Consider the following 26541-nt stretch of genomic DNA (forward strand, 5'->3'; position numbering starts at 1 on the left):
ATAAGGCTTATTGTGCGATGGTCGCTGCATTTTGTAGCTTTTGTCTTTTTCTTTAAGGCAATCATTGTCACTTCTGTAAAGTCCTTGGGCCACTCCCCAGTTTCATATATGGTGTTTATTAGTTTATCATCCTCTGCATCATCCAGGTCTCTCACTCTGGATCTTCAACTTTTCTCCTACCTTCTGATTCATTTCAATCTTTATTCTTACTCACCTTTCATCTTTTCTAAACACTTTCCTCACCCACTCCAACTTTCAATACGGACCACCAATTTACTTAAAAACATAAGTGGTCATTGACCCTAATGAACACTCAGATTAAAAAAAACTTACAACATGATGGAGATAAATTTCAGCCTATATTGATACTATTTATTTTCTATGCCATTACAAGATAATGGCCCACAAAATGACCAAACTGAATCCAACAATGAATATGTATGTGTCATAGAGTTCCAACTCTCCGATCTGTTATGCGTTCTTACCACAGAATCTCCTGTTAAGTTTAACCGAAATTCATTCAGCAATGTCGGAAATATAGACTAACACGAGGCAATAGTAATAGTAAGACAGGACGTGCCTTCGCTTGTGCACGTTGTACAAGAAATACATGAAAATCAAAGTGTCCGGCCGCCATAAAGATATCTCTCAACCTTGTGTGTGTGTGTACTGTTGTCCTTACATGCAAACAGGCTGTAAGATGTGTTATAAATCACACTGAAACGTGGCTCTAAACCGAGTTTGCGTGTGGCGTAGCAGGAAGAGTAATTGCACTTTTGGGAACGGCAACACGGACAGAGTACAGGGTAAATGGCAACTTTTCAGCACGCTGCTACAACTTCAGTGTCGTCTCACGGAACGTTTTGTATTAGGCTTATTTTATTTCCGTCTGAAAGAGATATAATTTCTTTGTACGGGTCTGAATACTCTGAGCTACTGGCTTGTAGACACTCTACATATTGTCACGTGTAGGGGTTTGTGCGTGACTTATAATACGGGTTTTGGATGGATGATTGGGTTGATTAGCACCTTATACATTCACACAACTAAGGACTACAGGCAATACAGCGCTATCGCTGATCTACGCACTATTGCACCTCACCGTTCCACACGCACTAGGGTTCTCAGTCTTCACTAGCCGCATATTGGCAACGGATTTATAACTGCCTCGCCATCATTTCAAATCACACATGAAGTCTTCTTTGTCCCACCTAATTCCCTTTCTTGCCCTTATTCTGCGACTACCAATTCCATAGACCCGAATCCACTCAAATCTAAGCTCATACACCGGCAAGCTGGCGTCTCGAAGCTCGACCCTTCACTTCTGACTAGACTACTCTGCTTCTACTATTTCTAATACTTCTCAAGAGACTCCCTTTATAACCCTTCGTCATGGATCCCACGGAAAACACCCCTGTATTGTTAAGGAGACGTGCTTACTGGTCCGTTACCTAGTAATAGTTGTCCTACTGTTACGTGCGAATGTGTTGCGGGACTGTGTTTACCGAGCCGTTGCCTAGCAACGAGTATGCACTTCACAATATAATGCTGTTAGGATGATTACATTAAAGAGAGTGGGATGGGTGAGTCATGCAGCAAACACAAGAATGTGAGCAACAACGGGAAACCCTCAATGGTAGATATTACTTAGGACAGACAGGCATCGATGGAAAGATAATATTAAAAGGGTTGTTAGGAGATGTGCTAGTAAGTATTAAAGTGTAGGCTGGATTTAATTGGTTCAAGAGAGTCAAGTAGCGGACTTCTGTGAAAGTGATGAACTTTCAGGACTTATAACAGCGGGGATTTTAGTGATCTGCTAAGTAGCTATCAACTTGCCAAGGAAGATCCTCCACTAGGGAGTTAAAAAGGCATATGTTCGGAGAACAGGCGGAACCTTTCAGGTTATGTTTATGAGGGCACTGAAGACCAGACTTGGAGCTTGGGAAATGGGAGGACTGCAGGTCGGGAGATCTGGTCTCTGTCAGCGCTGTCAGGATTCTCTGTCGTACAACTGCTCACTCCACACTGAAATGCTTTAATAAAGAACTACACAGTGGGTTCCCGGGTCGAAACCAAAGCATGTGACATGTTCAGTCGTCGACATAGACCCGTTCCACCAACTCTGAGGCCTCCCCACCCCCTCAAGTGAATTCAAATTAAATTTACAAATGTTAAATTATAGCTACTAGCATGTCGCTGTTTATCAAGTCTTTCAAACGACTTAGCTTATGGTAACTCGTTAAACATTATGCCATTAAGCCGTAAGGAGGAGTGGATGTAGAGATCCATGTATTCTTGACCTGGTCAAAAATGTTGGAGGTGAGTGGTCAGCTTCAAGACCCGGCCGCTTTACCCCCGGGGAAAGGCCCAGGTACCCATTCAATAGGAAGCTGAGTAGGCCCCAGAACCCGTCTGGACGATGTGAAGAGGAGAAAAATCATGCCTACTGGGACTCAAACTCCGACCCCTCAACTGTCCAGCCTGTAACCAGTCGCTAAACTGATTCTTCTATCCCGGCTGAATGGCTTAACATACGTACGTAAACATTTATTTAGGCCGTAATGTGAACCCGAATTTAACAGGAATCACGACGGCCTTACAAAAATTAGCTGATGGCCACCACACCGAATTTCGCCGAAATCGGTACGGTTGTTTGTGCACTGTTATTTGTGGATATAAGACAGACGCACACACATGAAGAAACTATTTCTTTATATTCACTTTCGAAATTATATCAGAACAATGTTTGCTGATGGGTAACGCAACAGATGCATGGAGCGAGACACTGTACGTTAACTCAAGTAAATAAGCTCTAGCTGGTTCTTAAATAAAGTTTAACGGCATATAAAAGTGGTTTAAAATGCAATAAAATTGTACAACTGCTGCACATCCAAGGGGTAAGTAATGATTAAACTTTCGAAAACCGAAATTTATTTAAACATTTTTTAAATGTTGTACTGCAGCATCCTGTTGCACTGTATCTACTTTTTATTCACGCACCGAATGCCGTCTCCCGTGCAACCCACACTAAAGATTTAAAATTTTAATTTTAAAACTCAACTGTTTCAAGCTGTATGTCTTTACTTCACACATCTATTGCACAGCGTGTTTCAGCCTATTTGGCCATCGTCAGGTGCATTACAATTATTGGATAAATTGCTGCATTTTCTGTACACTGATGCAACTCGTGTCGATTTGTTTTCCTAATTTCATGATTTAATTTTAAAATCCGAAGTATAATTTAATTAAAGAGCAGCATGTGTTGTAGACTGGCATATTTTTGTGGTGATATGTGTTTCCTTCAGTTATGCCTTGTGTAGACGTTATCTAAAAATGATGTTATCTGTTATTTGAAAATTACACGTAGGTTCTTATCTCAGAGGATAAACACTGCATCAGTATGAAGTTTGTGGTTCTCAGAGAGGTACTGTTTTTACGATCAATATGGAACAAGCGGTTAATCCTGAAACGTTGGTACTCGTCTACTAAACTTCACGGCGTCACATCTCAGAAGATGGTAACTACCTCTCTACTACAAAGAAAATTCTGTTAATGCTGACTGGGAAAAATATGGGCCGGTAACAGTGGCCGCGCCGTCTAAGACATGAACTGTCTAGCTCGTTCGAAAGCTGGGATCGTGGGTTCGAATCCCAATCGAGACACTGATATCTATGTGCGTTTATTGTGTGTGTGTGTTCTTCTGTGCGCAGGTAGCGGCCTTGCGACGGGCTGATCCCCCATCCAAGGAGTCATACCAAATGTGTATAGCATTAAGAAACTGAAAAAGCCGCCAAGGTCCAATAAAAGGACTGTAAAGATATAAATCGATAGGTAGATAGGTAGATAGATAGATAGATAAGGAAAGTATGGCTATCCACTGAATCATATCTAACACATAAATGCACTTTATGGACAAAATGTAAAGGTTTTGAATATTACAGCAGATGGTACATATAGCAACCGCTGTGCTTTCAAGGACTGAGGAGCAGTTGTAACTGGACAGACAACTGTTACATGCAATGAGTTATGGGAAACTTCTTCCTTTTCGTAAGATTTGAGGTCCCATGTACACTTTCCCCCTTCCTTCCCTGCTGTCATATGGCTGAGTTTATTTCCAACATCAGTCTGCTTGCACCTGTTCCCGCTCTCTTCGCTTGCGGATTTTATTTTTCCTTCTATCCTGAAGATGAAGGCGATACGTTCCTCCGAAACGTCGGTTAACACCACATCTACACGGTGCCACAGCTCAGAAGACTGCTTTCTTCTTCCCCTTCATTTACTCCTTATTATGCTCTTTTCGTTTTCCTTCTGTCCGTGATTCTTCTGCAGGTATACGTCTATACGTCTACGCCTAGCATAAGGGAATGCAGACTTGGCGGTATGTCAATCAGTCCATAATCATGTCCGCAAGTACTGAATGGAAGTGGATTAGTTTGGGAGCTTATTTGGGAATCCACAACAAAAGTTGTTTGGTTTGCAATATTCCAGTACATTCAGATAGAATCGAACACCTCGACATCATGGAAAAGACTCATCGAAGTGTAGTCGGTAAGGTAAAAGATAAATACTTCTTTGTGGTTAACTAATTAAGCACCACGCCATGAAGACGTATGGGGGAGTGTAGGTGTAGCTTCACCATTTTTAACCTCGGCACTAGTTGGAGAAGAGTGGTGAGCTTCACGCCCCAGCCTCTTTACCTCCGTCAAAAGAGCTCCCGGTACCCATCAGACAGAATACTGAGTGGGCCTCAGAGCTGGGTTGGACGTTATGGAGAAGATACAAATATCTTACACTTGCCGAGAATCGAACCCCTGCCGTCCACCTCGTAGCCTGTCGTTATACCAACTGAGCTATCCCGGCTCTTAGTATAGATTTAATATGACATAAATATAATTTTTACTACATCTAAAGGGAGCTGGGATAGTACAGTCGAAGAGTCGGGAGTTCGAGCCTCGATAGGGGCAAGAATTTACTGTTCTTCATGTCGTCCATGCTGGTTCTGGGGCCCAGCCAACCGCCTATTCAGTGGGTACCGATGGCTCTTTCTCCGGGCATAAAGAGGCCGGAGCGTGAAGCTGGCCCCTCAACTCCAACTAATGCCGAGATCAAGAAACCGTGGATCTATACATCCACTCCCCCATAAGCTTTCGTGGCGTAGTGCTTAATTAGTTAAGCACAGGAACGACTTAACATTTTTGTTTATCATTTACTACATCTATAACTTCATTTGAAATATTTTTTCGACCGTGTATACTGACCAAAATGGTGGAATATAGTTTGACTTTATGTGGTAATAAATTGACACCAAGGCCGAAAACAAAATAACAGATAAAGCATTTGAAAAACACATTCACTCCATCTGGAGCACGTCTTTATACTCCCTATTTTATAAAGCCAAATAAAGAAAACAACGATCATTTCCTTCCGTGCATGTACCGAGATCCGAAGTTTGTTCTGCGATTCTGGAAGACACCGTCCGGCAGCTCGCAAGGGTCAGCATTCTAAACACACAGTCCAGTTATACTACGAAGCGCAAATCTTCCCTTCAGTTTCGTTGTAACTAATAATACCGCGAGTATACGGTGTTCATGTACAGTTGGCACCACTGAAGTTCACGACAAGCGTTGGTATGAATGATCTTTATATTGAAACAAAACACCCTTACTCCGCTTGAACACGTCGGAATTTACTTGACGGGTTCAGGCGCGTCGAATTGAAGCAACCGACTGCCTGAGTTTATTTTGAGTCAAGTGGCAGACGTCTGGGGCCAGGACAGCAAGAAGGCGAAGCTTCTACCACTAGATTATATCCTTAGCCAGTCCACATCTCAAATTATTTCCCTAAAATACACTTTATATTATCGGCCCATCTATTTCTGTCTTCCACTTTCCATGAAGTTTCATCAGCAAAATTTTGTTCTAGTTTTCTGTCCTTTCGGTAACTGTATTCTTACTCCCTAAACATTCGTTACTAATAACGAAAGGTATAAAAGTTCTACACAGGACAACAGCCTATCATAAGCTCCTTCACTCAACCTTCTTAAACCAATTAACGTTAATTATATCACAGGGATCGAACAGGCTTGTGTGAGGACGTCTGAATATTCCACCGAAATGTACGGTGATTCTAAATTACTGCCAGGGTTTCCATGGCCTATAATTTTTAAATCGGAAGCAATAAAATACAATTGCTTAATTAATATAAAAATATACTCAACAAGTTCTACTATTTATAGAATTAATTCTGAGAATGCTAAACAACTTCAATATTATATGCCACGAAAACCCCGACAATAATTTCGAATCACTTCTTGTAACTGTGCAGAGTGGTTGCTTTATTCCCTCATCTGTGCAGTAAACGAATATAAAGGTGAGTAAAGCACTAACTCCGTGGTACTTCCCACGGCGGCGACCCGGGTTCGATCCCGGATCTGGTCAAGTGGGATTTGTAGTGGACAAAGTGGCGCTGGGGCAGGTTTTCTCCGAGTACTTCGGTTTCCCCTGCCAATCTTCTTTCCACCAATTGCTCCACAATCACCCTCACCTATCATCTGGGGTTCGTACAATAGGCCAGAAGTGGCCGCAGTACAAGGGACTTAGTCCCACCCCACTAGCAATAAAAAAAACTCCCTAGTACAAGGTCTGTGGGACGTCATTGCTTGTGGGAGGCAAACTGGACTCACCTGCTGGGAGAGCTTGGTCATATCGACGGGCTTGATTCGCTTGAGGGCAGACAGCCGCTCCAGACGCTCTCTGGCCTGCTGCTCCACTGCGATGACGAAAGCATCCTGGACATTGCTGTTCTGCGCGAGGTCCAACGCTGAAACAGACAAAAAGAAGCAAGGAAATAAGCATCCCGTATGTCCATAGTCTAGCTGTTCCGTCCACGGAGGAAAGACAATGCGAGTGCTACACCTCGGCCCTACATGAAGAAAAGCATCCAGATTTGACATCTGTCCTAGTCGGCCAAAACACCCGCGTATGCATCGCTGCGGTTTTTGGCAGCGAATTCATGTTGAAATTTTTAGTGTTAATGTGTTTATGACACATGACCAGAACAACAGAGGCCTGTGGTCGGAGCGGTAGTTCTCTTTAGCTCGTGTCCGAGCAACAACTGCGTATGGTTGCGGTTATTATATCACTTTAAATGAATGGAATGAAATTAACGTTCATATATAGCGAAGGCCACGTCAGTCTGTCTTTTTTCAAAGATTTAACTCCGAGATTACTGAGCGTTTTTCAATCAGATCTTATACTGAGGTCCATATCAAAATCAATCGGTGAAAATCGTTTATGTTGGAACATGATACTTAAATGTGACGTCAACAATTTTCTCAAAATCGACTCATCGTACAGAAAGTTGAGCATGAAGACCTGAAATGTAAGTTACCGGCCAATTATATCGTGTTTATTCCCTGAACGGCGCGTAAGGCTGACAGATTTACCGCCATCTGTGAGTCCATTGTCTAGAGAAAATGTGGGAGCCTCAACGTCTCACAAACCAATGGGCCTTTACGGCCTGTTACAGGGATAGTTTTACCTTTACTACCTGAATAGACTGTATGTTACAGACTCCAACACGTTTCAGCGTCACAAGGTCATCCATAACCAGGGTGTATATAACATTAAAAGAAACTTTTACAATTCACTTGTGTAAAACCTTACAATATCTAAGACCCCCTTAACATTAGACCTATGTTACAATCCTATCAATATATATAAGTATCCATACATATGTGTATGTGTAGTTGTCCTTACACTTAATTAAATATAAAGGAATCTTTCGAAAAAAACTGTCGATCGTAATTAGTCTACAAATGCATTTTTATGTGAAATATACCTCGATATCGCGAATATGTAACGAACTGCAAGAACAACCAAACACAGCGTTCCTGAGCGCTCCTGCAGCGCTATCAGTTCCGCAGCAAGATGGTTATAATCTGCGATACATTAACATTCAAATCTATGAGTACGCAAAATCCTGAAGAATGTTTTCCCTTCTTGTTCGGTTTCATCTGACGAGACAGAAAAATGTATGTATCGGTTAGCATCACTGCCCAGTCAGTTGATTGACCCATAGGAAAACTGGTTCCTCGACTTCTAAAAACCACAACTCTCAGCTACTGCACCTTTCAGATATTCATCTCTACCACAACACTGCATTTCGCTCTCGACTGTACCCGTCCAATTTACACGTCAGAAACACATTCGTCCACATGATATAGGTCGACGTCACTACATTCTTAACACAATGCTACTATTCATTCATTCATTATTAGAGGGGGTGGGTTTCCCCATGCACTTAGACCAGTTATTGGTCCATTGTGCTCCCCCCTTTAATTTCTGCTGTCTCCATACCCTTCCAGTACTGGTGCTCGCTATCTCCCCATTCTACCAGGGAGGTCGGCCCTCTTCTGGCAGTGGTACCCGATACTTCCCCATCTACCGGAGGCATTGGAAACTACTTGGACGTGAAACTTTGCCTAATTTTGCTCAGAGGTCTCCTCAGAGGATCTTTTACGTGCCGTAAATCTACGACATGGGACCCACGGACCCACTCCAACAGTCTATTCCAGCAACACGACAGGAAATTGAGTATGGATTTACTCTTTACGAAATAATTTTTCTCTGTGTTCGGTAGGGGACTAACTACTTCATTAAACTACTGAAATTAGCTCAGTGTGCCGAAACTTTTCTACTTCGAGTCATATTACAATTTAATACAGTAGCTATTAAGTTACTGTAAAATTTGCTGCATGTATTCATAAATTTTATTCGTGTAGATTGTAGCCTTCTGTGAAATTTCTCCGAAGCATTAGTTAGTTAGTTATTGGAGAGGGTGGGTTTCCCCATGCACTCAGACCAGTATTGGTCCACTGTGCTTCCCTCTATGATATTCTACCAGTCTCTATACCCTACCGATACTGGTGCTTACCATCAGTCGCAACCGAGCCAGCGAGTTCGGCCTCTACTGGCTTAGCGGTATCTATAATGCTTCCCCCATCTATCAGAGGCGTTAGAGACTACTGTTGGGCGGGAAATGTCCTTGAATTTGGCTCAGTGACCTCCTTTGGAGATATGAGGTTCTTTTACGTGCCGTAAAGCTACGACGCGGGACCCACGGCTTAAAGTCCCTCCCGGAGGACTTGTTCCCTGAATTTTTCCGCCTTTAAAAATTCCACGACCTCCGCCGGGTTTGAACCCGCGTACCACGAGTCATGAGGTGGGAACGTTACCTCTAGACTACGGAGGCCGCTTTCTCCGAAGCATTAGTAACTACCTACCAGGCTATGCAGTGTTACAGTCCGTAAGATCACCGCCGTGACAAATCTCAATACTCGGACGTTCATATTATTCTTCATAATTTGTTAAGCGTTCTAATTGTATGACCTACAAAATCTGCATATTGCTTTACTCTCTATAAAAAACCTGACGTTTTAGGATCGAATAATATAACCTTTATAGTATGCATCCTGTTGTGTGTCATGCGACAGATGGGACAGTCTACACAAAAATAGTTCCGAAAAAGACAAAATAGAAACTACTGTGTCAACATTTGTTGAACAATGACGCAATTCAAGAACTAGTACCAGTATTCTTGGACGCCTGAAGGTGGCCCGAGAAAAGTATCGAAACATGTACCGTTACCACCAACAGCTAATAAAACAAATGTTGACACAGTAGTGTATATTTTGTATTTTTCGAATTATTGGTGTGTAGACCGTCCCATTATATACAGTCAAATTAATTGGTATATATCAAGTTCTGTAGGTTGCAGATAATCAAAACTGGGTTATTTACCTCGGGTTTCTGTGAAAGCGTGAACTTGACTAACAGGAACCAGTTTGCAAACTGGTTCTGGCTGTTTCTGACGGGAAAGGTTGCCGCTTCATCAGTTGACAGCTCGTGTCTTTCGCAAGTGCGGGCTGATTTTGAACCCTGGGATAATTTTTGTTTTTGCGAGTGTGAAAATAGACATTACACCGAAGAAGCGGGCAAAACTTGTTGCTCTTAATGAACACACATCTATTACTGTGAGAGACACTGCCCCCGTTGCTGGTGTTGGAAAATCGAGTGTGCATACAAGGATTCCGGATCACTTTCTCCAAACAGGAAAGGAAAATGCCGAAGACAACGAAACAAACACTCCTCGTACTGATCAGCTTCTATTGAGAAACAGTAGGTCGCATCCAACAGTGACAAGTAAGAACATTCAAAGGGACTGACACTGATGCTTCAACAGTATGGCGTAGGCTTCTTGAATTTGGAAAGAAGGCAAGAAACCAATCATAAAGCAATCGTTGACACCCGCTATGAAGCAGAAGCGGTTGGCATGGGCAAATAAATATAGATCGTGGACAACTGATGACTGGAAGAAGGTGGCTTTCAGTGAGGAATACATTTTTTTGTTCAAGGTTACAGAGCAAACGTTGTCAGACGAAACAGTGATGAACCAGTAAGAGCGAAGCATCTTCAGCAGACTGTAAAGTACCTCCCAAAAAAATGTTTTGGGGGTTTCTCACTGTAGTTGGTCCTGGGAGTCTAGTTCCAATTGACGGTGTGATAAATTCATCAAAGTACATCAAAATAATTAAAAGTAGAGTTGAACCATTCCTGCAGACCTTTGCAGATGGTAAGACATTTCAACATGACCTTGCACCATGCCACAACTCAAAAGAAGATGGCAGAAAACAAGATCAGCATGATCGATAGGCCTGGTAATTCTCTAGATATGATCCCCGTGGAAAATTTGTGGAGCATACTGAAGAAACGTCTGGGTAAAATGGACTATTCAGCTGAAGAGCGTGTGGTAGCGAACGTGATAAAAATGTAGTTCCACGACAGTGGAGTGAAAAAACGTTTGCTCTACACTGGTTGAATCAATGCCAAAACGTGTCCAGGAAGTCATTCTAGCGAAAGGGGAACACATTTCTTACTAAAATTATGTGACAATTATATCTGAAGATTTAGAACAAACAAATGTCAAATATTCAAGTTTTTTTTTTTAATTTTGTCCCAATTAATTTGCCTACTACTGTATCTATCGAGTACTATAGCCTGAATCATAGTCGTCACACATACATCCTGAAAATTCACTTAATATAACCAATATATAAAGAAACTTACGATACGTATTAGATGTAAAGTAAAAAAGTAAAGCTATCCGTGTACCTGGCCATGAAGACCCATAGGGCTGTGAGACGTTGAGGGTCCCACATTATCTAGACAATCGGCTCAAAGATGGCGGTAAGGTTCTCAGCCTTACACGCTGGCCGCGCTTTAATCCCCAGGAAAATTATTTACTTAATTCCTGGTACTCATTTCTGTTAGAGGCTGAGTCGATCCCAGGGCCATAGTGCGGCTGGAAGGATCAGGTCAACTGAAAAAATCCAATGACCTCATCGGGACTTGAACCCGCGACCTTCCGGCTTGTAGCATAGTGCCTCAACCAACTACGCTACAGCGTTTTATCACTTTTATCCACAATTCCTTCTTCTTCGAGGATCACAATTCTTTTTTTCTCTCTCTCTCTCTGTGGCGCTACAGCCCCAATTTTGGGCCTAGGCCTACCTGCATGAAACTCTCCGTTTCACTTCGGTTTACTAGATCTTACACATACGGTAGGACTCCTTGGGCGAGTAATCAGCTCGTCGCAAGGCCTCTACCTGTAGACAAACACAGAAAAACGCACACAAACATCCATGCCCTGAGTGGGATTCGAACTCACGATCCCGGCTTCCGAGCGAGCGAAGACAGTGCATGGCTTTAGACCGCTCGGCTACCGTGACCGGCGAGGATCACAATTCAATATGGGTCTAATTTTGGGATACGGTTTCCTTCAATCCTTTAAATATGTTTTATTTATTTCCGCAGTATAAAAATCTATCCGTAATTCCACTCTTCAGGTTATACGTTTTTGGGTTGTGATACTGCTTAATCTTGGAGATGGTCTTCGACCCTGAATATGGAGGCAACAAGTTTCTCCAACCGTTGGAATTTACCTACGGCACCACACGGTGTCACTACGAAGAGCCAATCATGTTCAAACTCAAGAGACGAGGAAACCTAAAGACTTAGATCTTCACCGCTCTTCCGAACTGAACGGTGGCTGCTACTTAGAAAAATCATTCAATTAGCTTCACACTTTTCCCTTCTTTAAAGAAAGAAATAAACTGTGACTTAAGCTACTGGTACTATTGTGATTAAGAGCCGGGATAGCGCAGTCGGTATAGCGACTGGCTACGGGCTGGACGACCGATGGGTTGGAGATCGAGTCCCGATGGGGGCAAGAATTTTCACTTCTCCATATGGTTCAGACCGGCTCTGGGGTTCACATATCCAATGGGTATCGGGGACTCTTTCCCCGGGGTTAAAGCGGCCGGGGCGTGAAGCTGATCACTCACCTCCAACTAGTGTCGAGGTAAAAAAAAGTGGGTCTATACATCCACTCCCCTATACGTCTTCATGGCATAGTGCTACGTTCCGCAAAGGGTTCCCACGAGTACCGTGGAAAAATCTTAAAATTCTGTCTGTAATATTTTGTATCTGTAATTTAGCTCTAATATCTTCACTGTCACTTTGATATCAGAGTGAAGCGTGTGGCATTCATATCAGAAAATAATTTCAGCAGCTATAATGCTACTTTAATGTCAAAGCTTCTAATTCCTACGAAAGAACAATACTCAGAATTACTGGGTTTTTGGACTTTGTCAATCTTCCAGTATTCTATAAACTAGAAAACACAACATTTAGGAAACTGGATCCGTTTCCGTCCTCAGGTGAGGGAGCAGACACCTACTCTGTTGGGTTCCTTAGAAAGAGTTAAACTCAATGACTCTCCTGAGGACGGAAACAGATCCAGTTTCCTCAACGTTATGTTTTCTAGTTTCTAGAATGCCGGAAGATGGACAAAGTCCAAAAACCAAGTATTTTTAAGTAGTATACACCACCGTCAGAGCCCTTTAGAATTTACATGAAAGAACAAGTTCTGCATTACTATTATGGTTTTCTGAGCTAGAGCACCGTGTAGTTTCGTAGGCAGTCGTGAGTATACCGGAAGAATCTACTGTCTCACGGCTAATTTAGATTTTACATTGTACTATATGTTTTTAACTATGCCTAAGAATTTCAGTTTCGAAGATTCGTTGTTTTAATATCATTATGATAAATAATCACCGCCTTGTGTTTCACATCATTGTTTTCCTATTTTGATGTGACGAGTTGTAAACAGGGAAGAAAATTCAGGATTTGAGGTTCCCTCGGCAGTGGTTATGAAGAGTTCTATCTTATGGCATACATCCTCATGCAGGCCGATGGAATTCGGACGACGTTTCGCAGGAACACTTCGCTCCATGTTTTTGGTTGAAGAGTAAGACAAGCAAGAAACCAACAAGAAACAGGCCGAAACGTCGGCTGACTTTCACCTGATTACGCGTCCGATGGAAGTCGGCCGACTTTTCCCTGTAACATGTCGCCCCCATTTTTGCGCCGAAGAGCAAGCAAGGAAGATAAGCAAAAAAACCAGCATGAAGCATGCAGAAACGTCGGCTGACTTTCACCTGATTACACGGTTTTATATCGCAGGGATAGAATTCTTCATTATTGAAAAATTTTACCCTGTTTGTATATATGTTACAGGCAATGTATAGAATTGTGCATTATACAGAATATCCAAAATCCACAGGCAAAAATGTGAACTGTGTGGTGTTTCATATACTGCTGAAGTATTCTATTTAATACTGGGCTCAATATCGGCAGTGTGTTAAATACGGATGGAAGAAATGAAGCAGACGTAAAAGCTTCATCCGCGGAAAAATGGGCAGTCCTTCAACGGCTAGGTCATTAACGTGTGACGTCTTCCGAGGATTCAGAGCAGTAGCAGCAGGATTATTTGAAAGATGAACGACCCACTATACTCACAAGCGGCGGTGTGTATTTTTTCTGTTCCTTTTAAAGTGATTCATTCTGCTTGTTCTTATAGCGTTTGTCTCTGATGCACGCCAAGTTTCATTAATGACACCAGCACGGGGAGACTCCGATCGCGTGGAACTTGCGAAGTAACGTTTTTGTGTAGAATTGAACAAAACCAGAAGTGCTACTGGAAGGAAAGGGCTTTCTGAGGAGTATGAGGTTCCGGGAAGTGACGCCGTGTAGACTAGTAGAACGTCAACAACGTTTTAAAGGAACCTGCAGCAGTTTCCTCTGACATGTTACATTCTATCGGTTTATACCGCGCCACTCTGAAACGTGTTACTTCTTTAAGTAAAAGTTAAAAGGTAATGCTATTCCTGTAACAGGAAGTGGAGACCCATAGGATTCTGAGGAGTCGAGGTTCCCACATTTGGGAGATAATCGGCCACAGATGGCGATACGGCTGTCAGTCTTACGCGCCGGCCGCTCTTCANCCCTTTACCCCCAAGAATATTCCTGATACTAAATTCTGTTAGAGGATGAGTCGACCCCAGGGCCATAGTGCTGCCGGAAGGATCAGGTAAATCGAAAAAAAAAAACATCTCATCGGGGCTCGAATCCGCGACCTTCCGGCTTGTAGTATAGTGCCTCAACCAACTATGCTACAGCGTTTTACCGCTTCTCTAAGTAAAGCATCTTAATTATTAGCCGATAAGTGGGGACGGCACAGCTATTAAAGTGGTCTACTACGAGCTGGACGACCGGAGTTCAATTCCTCGAGGAAGGATTTGGGATGTTTCTCTTCGAATCACACGTAGCAGACCGTTTCTGAAACATCCAGCATTATATTTAGTGGGCACAAGTGTCTCTTTACCGTTGCTAAAGCAGGTGAAGAGTGAAGCTAGCCACACTCCCCCATCTACTTCAGAGTTTAGGAATACTTAAATCTTCATCCTTACGTGCCTCCAAGGTTTGGCGTGCCGTTATTGGGGTACGACTCGTTGGTTGAGCAACATCGTTAAGGCATTCGTGACAAGTACTTCTAATTCTGTTATGTAACTTCCTGTTTCTAAGACATGCTGGATGGGACTCACCCTCAAGGCCGAATTGCCAGGTAGCAAGTCAGGGCTATGGAATTACTGCGAGTCTTATCGCCGGATATGTGATGCCCAACGGACGTGAAGTAATTTCTCATTTCGAACTTTCTTTGGACGGAAACTTTAGGCCAGATAAATTGCCTGCACATCTTACGCGAGCCTCCAGTAAGCCCTAGCAATAATTCACTTACACGCTGACAATTCCTCTTTTCTCCATACTACAGCAGCACTGTCACGCCCTTTCTCAGATAATGAACACATTTACTGTCTTTCAGACAGATCCGCATACACAGTGTTACAGAGATTGTCTCCCGACCCAGGCTTTTCTCGCAGTTTTATTCAGTTGCGTGATACCCTTCCGTTCCTGAACATAAGTCAGCTCAAAGATGAGCTAAGCTAAGTTACACGTCGCTGGATTTGTATTCGGGATGTACCCGATTCGAATCTGAACTGGTTTACTGGCTACGCAGAGGTATTCATGAATTTTCACAGTTCCTTGTATATTTATATGTCACCACGGTACAGACCATGGCTTTTCCACGTTTTCTTTCCACTTTCGTTTAGAGGACATAGGTTGCTCTCCTGTCGATCTGTGGTGAACTCCAAGGAGGCTCGTAAAACATATGAACTTATTCCGGAGGTATCAGGTTCCAAACTTCACCATGTCACTTGGTACCCTGACTGAGATTGTTCATGGTTTCCTGCGACTTCACAGTGGAATGTTACAAAGTATTGTGACATGTTGCGCAACGGAGGACTTGTTCTTTAAAATAAATACATATTATTTATACTATAATATATATTATAATATATATAATTATAATATATACATACTATAATAAAATAGGCAAAAACCTACTCCTTCCGAATCCTTACCTACTCATCATTTAGTATCACATTTCCATTCCATTGAACGCTATATAACTCCTACCGTTGAAGCAGAGTCGTTAAATACCCAATCTTCCTCTACGCTCGCTATATTAAAATCATATGACTTGCAATGAAAAACTGAGCAAATACTGTAAAAATAGTGCAATCTCATTCCTCCAATCAGATATACGGCAGAACCTATCTAAACGGAATCTGAATTAAACTAAACAAGTTCCTTTACTGACAGATTCATTAGTCTCGATATACAGAGTGAAAATAAATGAAAATTTACTTATAATAAACTGAAAAATTCATGAGCAGAAACGAAACTTGGAAAGAGGCATATTATGCAAATACCTTGCTTGAGTGTTTTCCTCTTATAAATGTATTGTTGAGTTGCTTGAAATTTATTTTAGAGGGAACATTCCACTTACAAACGGAACACTTCAGCTGGACTGTCAACAAAATATGCGGGGAATGCATTAATGGATTAAGGAAAATATAAACAAAAAACAAAACAAAAGAATAAGTGAAAGGATGTATTAAGGAAAGGAAGAAGGGAAGAAATGAAGGATGGGAGGGCAGAAAGAAAAATAAAACTAAAACTGTGTACTTATAGGTCTAGTGCAGTTATCTGAAGTGATATTGAGTCACAAGCACATGGGGTATATTTTCTGCAACAGTTTTCATATAGAAGTAGGCCACCTCTGTTAATCGGAAAGCTATCTGAAACAGAACAATACTCAGGTCCTTCGGAATACCATTATAAGAAGGTTTTCTTCTGCAATAGATAGAGAAAGTAGAGACATTTAACAGTCTTTTAGTTGCCTGTGTGGAGCTAACAAAGACTTGTAAACGTTTACATAAAAAAGGGGTCGTAATTATGTATTCTTTAACGACGTACGTATCAAACTTCTCACTCACTCGGACACCAGATACAACTTCAGTTGTGTCCAGGCATATTGGAGGGAAAGTCACATATAGCCACTCCTCTGCTTCTTCTGTGCCATCAAGTACTTGCTGGTACCTACCAGTCTGAGCTGGTACAAGAAAGTTCTGAAATTCCTATTTCTTCCATTTGCCTTTTGTATCACAACAGACAATGCATTTCTATCGTCACAATAATTATACTTGATGTTCAGAATCCTCTGTGGTCTAGTGGTCAGAGTTCCTGGCTACAGATCCAGAGGTCCAGGTTCGATTCCCAGCGTTACCACATTTTATGAGAAGTAGTGGGTCTGGAACCGGGTCCACTCACCCTCGTGAGTATAACTGAGGAGCTATTTCAAGGAAATAGCGGCTCCTGTTTAGGAAACCGACATTAACGGCCGTGGGGATTCATTGCTCTGACCACGCGACACCATCTATCCGCTAAGGTTGGCATTAATTTCCCTGACAAGCGGCGGTCGCTAAGTCGATATAGTTCGCTTGCGGACTAAAACCACGGAGTCTGTTTCTTGTTCAGAATACAGTTCTCTTTTATTAATTAGCTAGCTGTATACAGTAAGCGTAACCATATTCGCCGTATAAATGCTCGAAACGAAAGTGCAAGATGTAGTCGATATCAGTCCATCTGTCCCTGTGATTATTTCAGAAAATTAATAAGGGATTTCTATTAAATTTAATACTCGGTGGGAGGGATTCTACGCCAGAACTTAGGGGGAAATTGAGTTTTACCTCGTATAAGTCCAATGTCTCTCCTACGTTATATGAAATCAAATCAACCTACAATTTTTTTAATAACGCCACAGAGCACAAAAATTGGCAGCCATGCTAACACGGTATAAAAATGTATGAGATACACAGAATATGTTCCCGGCAGGGGCAAAAGATTTCTCTCTACTCCACAATGTCAAGACCGGCTCTGGGGCCCACCCAGCAACCTATCTAATGGTTATGGGGTGCTTTTCCTCAGGGGTAAAGCGGCCAAGGTGCGAAGCTGACCACTCACCTCCATCTAATGTCGAGGTCAAAAATGTTGGAACTACATCTCCACTCCCCCCCTAAGTCTTGATGGCACAGTGCTTATATAATTAAGCACATGGATATCTTTACATTTACACAGAATACATACACTTTTAAACTTCCGGACCATCTGTTTGAGTCTATTAAAATTCCGTACAGGCAGCTGACGTTAAACTTGGTATAACAAAGTAGATTTTCTACGATTAATTGTGGGTGTTATCAGCGTACAAATATAATAATTTATCTTTTGGTTCACTCTGCATTGTTCTGTGGAATTCTGTACAGTTAACTAAACAAGCCTACTAACTGAGGCTAATTATTACTTACCTGTTTCAGGAATTCATTGGAACCGGTAGGTTCATCAACGTATTAAAGAAACCCTCACTGGACCTATCCCAAGCCAGTTAAATCTAGCTCATATTTAAAGACACAATTTCTTTAAGATGCACTTTGATAATATTTCCATCGCCTTCTATGCCGCTCATGTAGTCCCCTCCCCCCACGGGGTCTTCTAACCAGAATTTATCTCTTTTATGCGTGATACACAACTCTCCCATCCATTCCCGTTGATTTAATGAGCCTAACACTATTAAGCGAAGGGTATGTTATAACTCTTACGTAATATTCTCCATCCTCTCTGCCCGCAGATATTTTCCTCAGCACACTGTTCTCAAAACATATTTCACTTTTACCAACACAACGCACCCTTTCCGTCTGGCACTGACGTTACGTGGAACCTCCCCGCTCTGAACACTTGGGCCGTGTCATCATCCTCCGCGTCTTCACGTTCATGGTTCGCAGTGTCTACTGGGTCATCACTTTCCTGGACGCTGGAGTGTTTACTGCTGATGGCCTCAATTAGTGACACCTGGATGTCCTGCCAGATCTCGTTGGAATACTCTGCATATCGTTCGCGCAGTGTGTCACGTGGCCTGAGCGTAAAGCGATGGGCTGGTTCCTCGAGCCCGTCGCTGTCCTCCGAGAAGCTGGAGTCCTCTACGTCATCGGCGGTCACAAGAAGATCCTCCAAGTCCTGGCTTGTCATGCTGGCAGCATCGTCATCTTCTTCTTCACTGTCGGAGCCTGAATCACTGTACGCACTCGAGTGGGAGATGATCTCAGAGTGCTTCAACCTCTCTTCCTCCTGCTCACAGATGGACAGAAGTGTCCTCTCAATGTCCTCGATATCAGAGTCTGACCCCAAGGTGTTGTTGTTAATAGCAAACGTTTGCTTCCAGGTGACGTCGTCGTCCTTCTGCATACTAACGTCAGAAGAAGCATGTGGCAGTGGACGGACGCCTTCCGGAAACTTGCGCCTGACCCGTGGTGTCGGTGCGATGCTAGGCATCGGGGTCTCACTGGAGTACTTGCTGTATTTACCGTAGTAGTAGTCATCCAATGTGTCCTTTTTCTGGCGTCGGACACAGGAACAGAGGAAACTCATTGCTGCTGCATCGCCTGAATCAACTCTCGGACTGAATGACTCGACGAGGCTTTGAGAGTTTGTGTTTGTGCTGTCTTCACCGCTTGAGAAATAGGCCTTACTAACCAGGCTAGGTGCATCCTCAAAATAGACGCTGTATCTCTCTAGTTCAGAACGTGTTTATATTGGAGTTAAGACGCCAGGCACTGAGCCAATCGCGCGGTCAGTGTCGCACTGTAAACATTAAACAATTTTACCCCTCCCAGTAACAAGTGCTTTTCACCTTCTATACTCACAACTCTCTATGATAATACTTATCGACTGCCATAGCTTACTTTGAGGACTGCTAATGTCCAGCTGTTTCCGCGAGTTTACCTAATCGGATGGCAGTCGGAACAGTTTAATTACCAATGAAGTTTACCTTTACGAAGTGTCGTGATAGCTGTGCCGCATTCATTTTGAAATCTTGGTTATTCCACCTATTCAAAATGTTGTGGGAATCTGCAAGCAGATCACCATTCTCATCCTTCACTAAGTTACTTTTACGTTGGTAAACCTTCTTAAATTACTTTATTCCTCTATACAGGCCTGTAATGTTCTTGTTCTTACTGTTCGCTGCAAGCTCATTAATTTTGTCTTTCAGATATTCTCTTTTATTTCTGAAATGCCTGCTCGCTCTATATCTTATATTGTTCATGTATCCCTATTTCTTTCGCTTGGATCCTGTAACCACTGCAATTTTCTTTTTCTTTGATCTAAGAATTCTGAGCACCCTTCCCCTAACCATGGCTTATGTTTCTTCATTTCATAATAACCTAGACTCTCTGGCAGAAATTTTTATATTCTCTCTAAAAGATTCCCAAGCTCTATTAATATCCATCTCTGCGTCTAAGTTTTCCAAAGCTGCGAACCTATTTGAGATTTCAACACGATACTGCTCTTTGCCCTCTACCTCGTTTAAATCCATGAGATTGAACTTCTCTGTATGAAATCTGTGCTTTCTTGATTTACTCATTGCTAGTCTATCCCTAAATTTTGCCACCACCAGATAGTGGTCAGCATCACAATCTGCTGAACTCAACGATCGGACATCAAGTATACTTGAACGACGTCTCTTAGCTATCAAATTATGGTCAATTTGATTGTCAGTCTTTCCATCAGAAGAAATTCATTAATGTTAAAATGTGGGAGTGCCACGCGCTAGCGCAGTTGCTTGAGGCACTATGCTACAAGCCTGAAGGTCACGGGTTCGATTGCCCGTGAGGTCATTGGATTTTTCAATTTACCTAATCCTACCAGCCGCACTATGGCCCTGGGGTCGACTAAGCCTCTAACAGAAATGAGTACCAGGAATCTTCCTGGGGGTAAAGGCCGGCCGGTGGGTTAGAATGACAACCTCACTGTCATCTGTGAGCCGACTGTCTAGAAAATGTGGGAGCTTCGACGCCTCACAACCTTATGGGCCTCCACGGCTTGTTACAGGGACAGCTTTACCCTTTTTACCTTTAAGATGTGGGAACGCTGTACTTTTGACAAACTTTTGGATGTGGCAAAGTTTACTACTCTAACTCCATCATCATTACCAGCCTACAAGAACGTGTTCGGTAAAACAGAACGCGATGCTCCATCTTCACGCCTTTCTATGTATTCATGACGCCGTGCTAAGTTATAATTACATCAGCCCTTCATGGTTCTATCAGTGCCTGCACACCCCCGTATGCCTTCGTGACGTAGTATTAACAGCTGTGACTCAGGACCTGCTTCATCACAAGAGGCAAGGCAATTGCGTCGCGACGCTATTTTTACAACCAGCGGCGTCCATCGATCAATCTGAGGCTGAAAACATGCAGTGGCGTGCCATTTGAAAACGGAAAACTATATCAGTAATTGTATGCCCTCTTTGCGAAAAGGGGAAGAAGTGAATTCGTAGAGAAGGCGTCATGTCCGTCTGTCCGCATATTGGTGTACATATTCTACATTACTGAATGAATAAGGCAAAGATGTCCCTGTGTTATCACACTATGAACAAATATGGAGCGATGGTACGGAAAAACTGTATGAGGAAGTTACACTGAAATTCGTCGGGAGAATTTGGAGTTCATACATTTCCAATACGAGTATAATCCCTAATTTACATACAGTTCAAATCAAACTTTACTTCTCCCCTCCCCCCAAAAAAACTACTCATCGTAAAAAGCTGGCGTATCACACAAGACACAGAAGACATTAAGCTATGAAACTTTCTTTTTAAATGATTTCCAATGTGGTCTCTATTTAGAGAGCAATAAGGAAAGGCATTTAATGATTCTGCAATATGAATAGTTTTATAGCAACATGGTCAGTGTTGAACTTAAAAGATCCCTTATAGATTTCGTTCATATATTTTTTTTCCTTTGATAGTTAATACAATCAACTTCCGAGTTTAGCATTGACGGAGCTGTTGTCTGGGTGGGGAAGCAATTTCCATCTGCAACAGATAGATTTTTACACGTAGAAGAAAAAATTGGGTATGCGAAATTGCAAAGGTCGCGTTTAGAAAATACGGGTATAATATTTCCATGGAAAAGAACTTTGCAACCTGTTAAAGATGAACAGGAATTTAAGACTGTGAATTCCAGGGTAGTTTTATGAAGAATATTTGGATCAGAGCAACATGAAATACGCAGGGAATGTCAGAATTGATACTAAAATTCGTGTTCTCAATCTTCTTCCGTAGGATGTTTGACGACGCTTTCACTATCGAGATTATGTAGGGCAGGTATGAATGAAGAGTTAGAAATGATTTGGAAGGAAGTGGTCAGAGCCTATTTTTTTTTTATTATTGCTAATGGGGTGGGACTAAGTCCCTTGAACTGCGGCCACTTCTTGCCTATTGTACCAGCTCCAGATGATAGGTGAGGGTGATTGTGGAGCAATTGGTGGAATGAAGATTGGCAGGGGAAACTGAAGTACTCGGAGAAAACCTACCCCAGCGCCACTTTGTCCACCACAAATCCCACTTGACCAGACCCGGGATCGAACCCGGACCGCCGCGGTGTTGACATAGCCTAACTGAGACCCTATTCCCGACATTTATGTATGTGGAAGGACGTAGGAAAACCACGACAGTTAAGAAAGCCGGTGCCTCGGTCGAGAGTCGAACCGAGCATCTCCTGTATACAGAGCTGCTTCTAAACCAGCCTGTTCGGGAAGATTCATGTTGGGTATAGGCACGGAAAGAAACAAAATACAAGCTCGAATCCTGTATGACCAAATCATAATGAAAATGCGTCTTACGAATAAAAGAGTTTGAGAATGAGACCTAGACTGAACTGACCAGGGGTAGATTCCAAAGGAGAACATCTGGGAAACTATGTAAGATTTGAGGTTTCCACGGTGCTGACTATGAAGATGTGGCGTCGTGTAGATATTGTGCAGTCTGCAGCAACCTGCTCACGCTGGTTCCTCGCTCGCGGATGTTTTTCTACACTGAAGATGGAGGCGATACTTTCCTCCGAAACGTCGGTTTACACAATATCTACGCGGCGCCACATCCCATAAGATGGCATTCTTCTTTTGGTAAACTGACTGATTCTTACACTATGCAGCAATTCGGTTCCAGCTCCACTTGTTCTGTAGCATGAAATGAAAAAAAAACTGGATGATTATGAATGGTAAATGAATAAGGGTTTAGAAGGAGGCGGTAGTCACCTATTTGAAGGCACTAACCTATTATTATTTTATTATTATTAGAGGGGTGGGTTTCCCATGCACTTAGACCAGTTATTGGTCTCTTGTGCGTCCCTCTTTAAGTTCTACTGTCCCCATACCCTACCGGTACCGGTGCGTGCTATCAGCCTCGTTCAGCCAACGAGGTCGGCCGTCGGTACCTGATATTTCCCCCATCTACCAGAGGCGTTGGAAACTACTTGGGCGGGAAATTGTTGCCTAATTAATTTTGCTCAGAGATTTCCTAGAGACATGAGGATCTTTTACGTGCCGCAAATCTACGACACGGGACCCACGGCTTAAAGTTCCTCCAGGAGGACTTGTTCCCTGAATTTTTCCGCCCTTAAAATTCCACGACCTCCGCCGGGTTTGAACCCGCGTACCTTGAGTCATGAAGTGGGAACGTTACCCCTAGACTACGGAGGCAGCTTAAGGCACTAACTTAGCATTCACTTGGAGAGAAAGTGAAAGATATAAAATCTCTGCCAGGATAATCGGCAACTCGGCGGAGATTTGAAAAGGTACATCAGAAATGCATGCTTTGATTGCGATACAATTAACTCTTTGTATGGAGACGCTTATCAGTGTGTAAACAACCAACTGCATAACAACGACCTCTGACTTGGGCACCTTGTCGAGAACTCCGATACAACTTCCTTCACAATTATATTAACAGACCTAAAGTTGTGAGCGAGTTCATCCGTGACCTACATGCAACCGCTATAACTCAAAGTTACTGCAGCCGTGCCTCATTGGCACATACCATTTAAAGCTATTCTAGCATAAGGAATATAATTTCACAGTAAGGCTGCGCCTGAGGCCAGGTGGTTAGCCTCCGGTCACCCACCACGATACCCTACTTTAATCCCAGAAGGTCATGAGGGATTTGTAGTAAACAAAGTGTCACGAGGAGCAGATTGTCTAAGGCCTAGCGCACACATGCAATTTTTAGTAGGCTGATAGTTGTGCACGTCGCCGAGAAACATTGAGTTTAAAGGGCCTCTTAGCGTCCGTTTTGCCTGCGCAGTTCTAAGACGTCAGGTAAGACGGTCCGTCTGTGGTAGAATTTTCGTCCCCGTACCGTCTTAGGCTTGGCTTGAAGTAAATCTGTCAGCGACTTATTTTTCTGTGCGTGTACAGGCATGTTTGCGAGCAAGTTGGAGCGTGTGTGGGGCCAACAGTTTTAGCGTCAGTTTTAACTAATCGTTCTAACTGTGCACTTCGATGTCGGACTTGAGAATCGTACCCCGAGCATTTTTGAGCGAATTCTTTCAGCTGTATTGTAGTAATCCGTGTTTGTGGAAGATCAAAAGTAAAGAGTACTCTGATAAAAAGAAAAAAAAAAATCTTGCTTATGAATGCAATGGGGCACGCGGTAGCGTAGTTGGTTGAGACGCTAAGCTTCAAGCCGGAAAGTCGCGGGATCGAATCCAGAGGAGGTCATTGTATTTTTTTTTTCAAATTACCCAATCCTTACAGCCGCACCTGGTCCTGTGGTCGACTCAGCCTCTAACATAAATATGTACCAGGAATATTCTTGGAATGTTCTTGGCGGTAAAGGGCGCAAGGCGCGTAAGGCTGACAACCTTCGCGCCATCTGTGAGCCGATTGTCTGGAAAATGTGGGAACCTCAACATCTCACAACCCTATGGGCCTACACGGCCTGTTAAAGGGATAGCTTTACTTTACCGTTTTACTTTTTCTGTGTTTGCCATAATAATTCTAGAAATATTAAACTCCAATCTCCATCTTGTATTCTTGTACAAGGTATGAGTTTTCAGAAGAAATAACAATTCATCAAAACTATCAATACTCATTCTGCAATAATTGAAAAAATGTTATGGGTATTGTCTCAGTTCATGGTACAATGTGTAAAAAATTTTCCTTTTAACAGACGTTCGCTATAAATGGGGTGAGCCCAATATTCCCGCTTCCTTGTTCCCTTAATCTTAACAATAATACACACACTGCTGCTGTACCGTACACATCCGCGCTGCGACTGCCCGACTGATCATTGGCGCAGTTGTGGGCAACTCGAAACTGTGTGTGTGTGCACGTCCCTCAGCAGTCGTTGGGCCTCCACGATCGTGCACAGCTATCGGCCAACTAAAAACTGCACGTGTGCGCTAAGCCTAAGAGTACATCCGTTTTATTCTCCTAGTCATTAGTATAACAATTCTGTATGAATTTCACCTCCATTATGTTACGCTTGGTCTAGAAAACCGAGATTAACGGCCGTGGGGATCCGTTGCGCTGACCACGTGACACCCTCTATCCGCCAAAGTTGGCACTAACTTCGCTGACAAGCGGCGGTAGCTCGGTAGGTATAGTTCGCTTGCGGACTACAGGCCATGGAGTTTTTTATTGTTTCTATGTTACGCTACAGACCCGATCACTCAGTCTCTCCATCACCAACTATGTAACAGTTAAGAGCTGTGCCATAGCTCAGGCGGTTATTCGCCGGCTTCCCACCGCGCCGGCCCGGTTTCGAGCCCACGTCAGGTCATGTGAGATTTGTGGTGAACAAAGTGGGGAATGTTTTCTCCGAGTACTTGGTTTCCTTGCCAATTCTCATTCCACCGACTGCTCCACATTCGGGGTTGGTACAATAGTGGACTCAGTCTCACCGGTCTCACCCCACCCAAAGAAAAGTAAGTAGCACTCTACTTAAGCAAATCTAGCGTGTCTCAATGTCGTGCTAACATACACCGCTCTTTATTTCCCGTGCATATACTGTCGTTTGTAATGAGGCAACACATTTAAACGTAAATAAATCAGCATCACGAATTTCAAGGCTTGGACGAGGTTACGTTGGACTGAGTATGCCCGTGAAAAGATTTCGAATCACTCTCTCGACTGAGTCGAAGTGGCAGGTATGACTGCGTATTCACTCTGGAGCTTCGTTGTATTGTACGAATTATGAAAGATTCTTGCCAGCTTCATGCTGGTTTCTTGCTCGACTTACTTTTGCAACCTGATAAAGGAAGAGATGTTCTTTCGAAACGTCGGTCGCTTTTCGTCGGAATACACGGCGTTATATCTCAGAAGAAAGAACTCTTAACGGACTCTTACAGTTTGTATAAGATTTGAGAACCCTCCCCCCGCCCCTCTATATTCAACAAGCATTCATTAGTTAACATAATTACGAAATGCCATTTGTCCAGTAAAGTGACTGGTTATGGATGTGACGGCCTTCTATTTCCGGGTGGGCTCTAAACTGATTAATTCTTCGATTATTTAATAATACTGTTCCAACTGCAGACGTCATATTCAGTATAATTACAGTGAAATATTAATACGAATGGCGAGTAAACCAGAATTTGAAAAAAGGCGATCATGCTCTACTTCAAGGTACTATCCTTGCATTCCGTTGTACAGCCTGAGAAAAGTTATAAAATACCTCAATCGCTAACCCAGCAGGAATCCAAAACAGTTACGTTACCTCCTGAACGCGAAAAGACAGCTTTGCCACTTCACAATATGCTGGGTAGTGCTGGAAATATTTATCTTAGCGTCATAGCGCACAGAACGGTTCTGCTTCCTATCCTCTGGTACAGGGGATAAA

The 26541-nt window shown here is 42.8% G+C and overlaps 1 protein-coding gene across 7 annotated transcripts in view; it reads right to left on the minus strand.

Moving 5' to 3' along the window:
* The window catches only part of LOC111864749 (MAGUK p55 subfamily member 5), a 282694-nt gene that overhangs the window by 108176 nt on the left and 147977 nt on the right, over nucleotides 1-26541 (minus strand). For 6 of the 7 annotated variants that reach the window (XM_023852241.2, XM_033751565.1, XM_023852246.1 and 3 more), the window contains one exon: nucleotides 6686-6822. In XM_023852241.2, the coding sequence (XP_023708009.1) occupies nucleotides 6686-6822 (137 nt within the window). Of the gene's footprint in view, nucleotides 1-6685; nucleotides 6823-18550; nucleotides 19448-26541 lie in introns of those variants that run through there. The other variant, XM_023852240.2, reaches the window with a different exon arrangement.

The sequence above is a fragment of the Cryptotermes secundus genome, unplaced genomic scaffold (assembly GCF_002891405.2).
Source record: "Cryptotermes secundus unplaced genomic scaffold, Csec_1.0 scaffold932, whole genome shotgun sequence".
In the NCBI taxonomy this organism is placed as follows: domain Eukaryota; kingdom Metazoa; phylum Arthropoda; class Insecta; order Blattodea; family Kalotermitidae; genus Cryptotermes; species Cryptotermes secundus.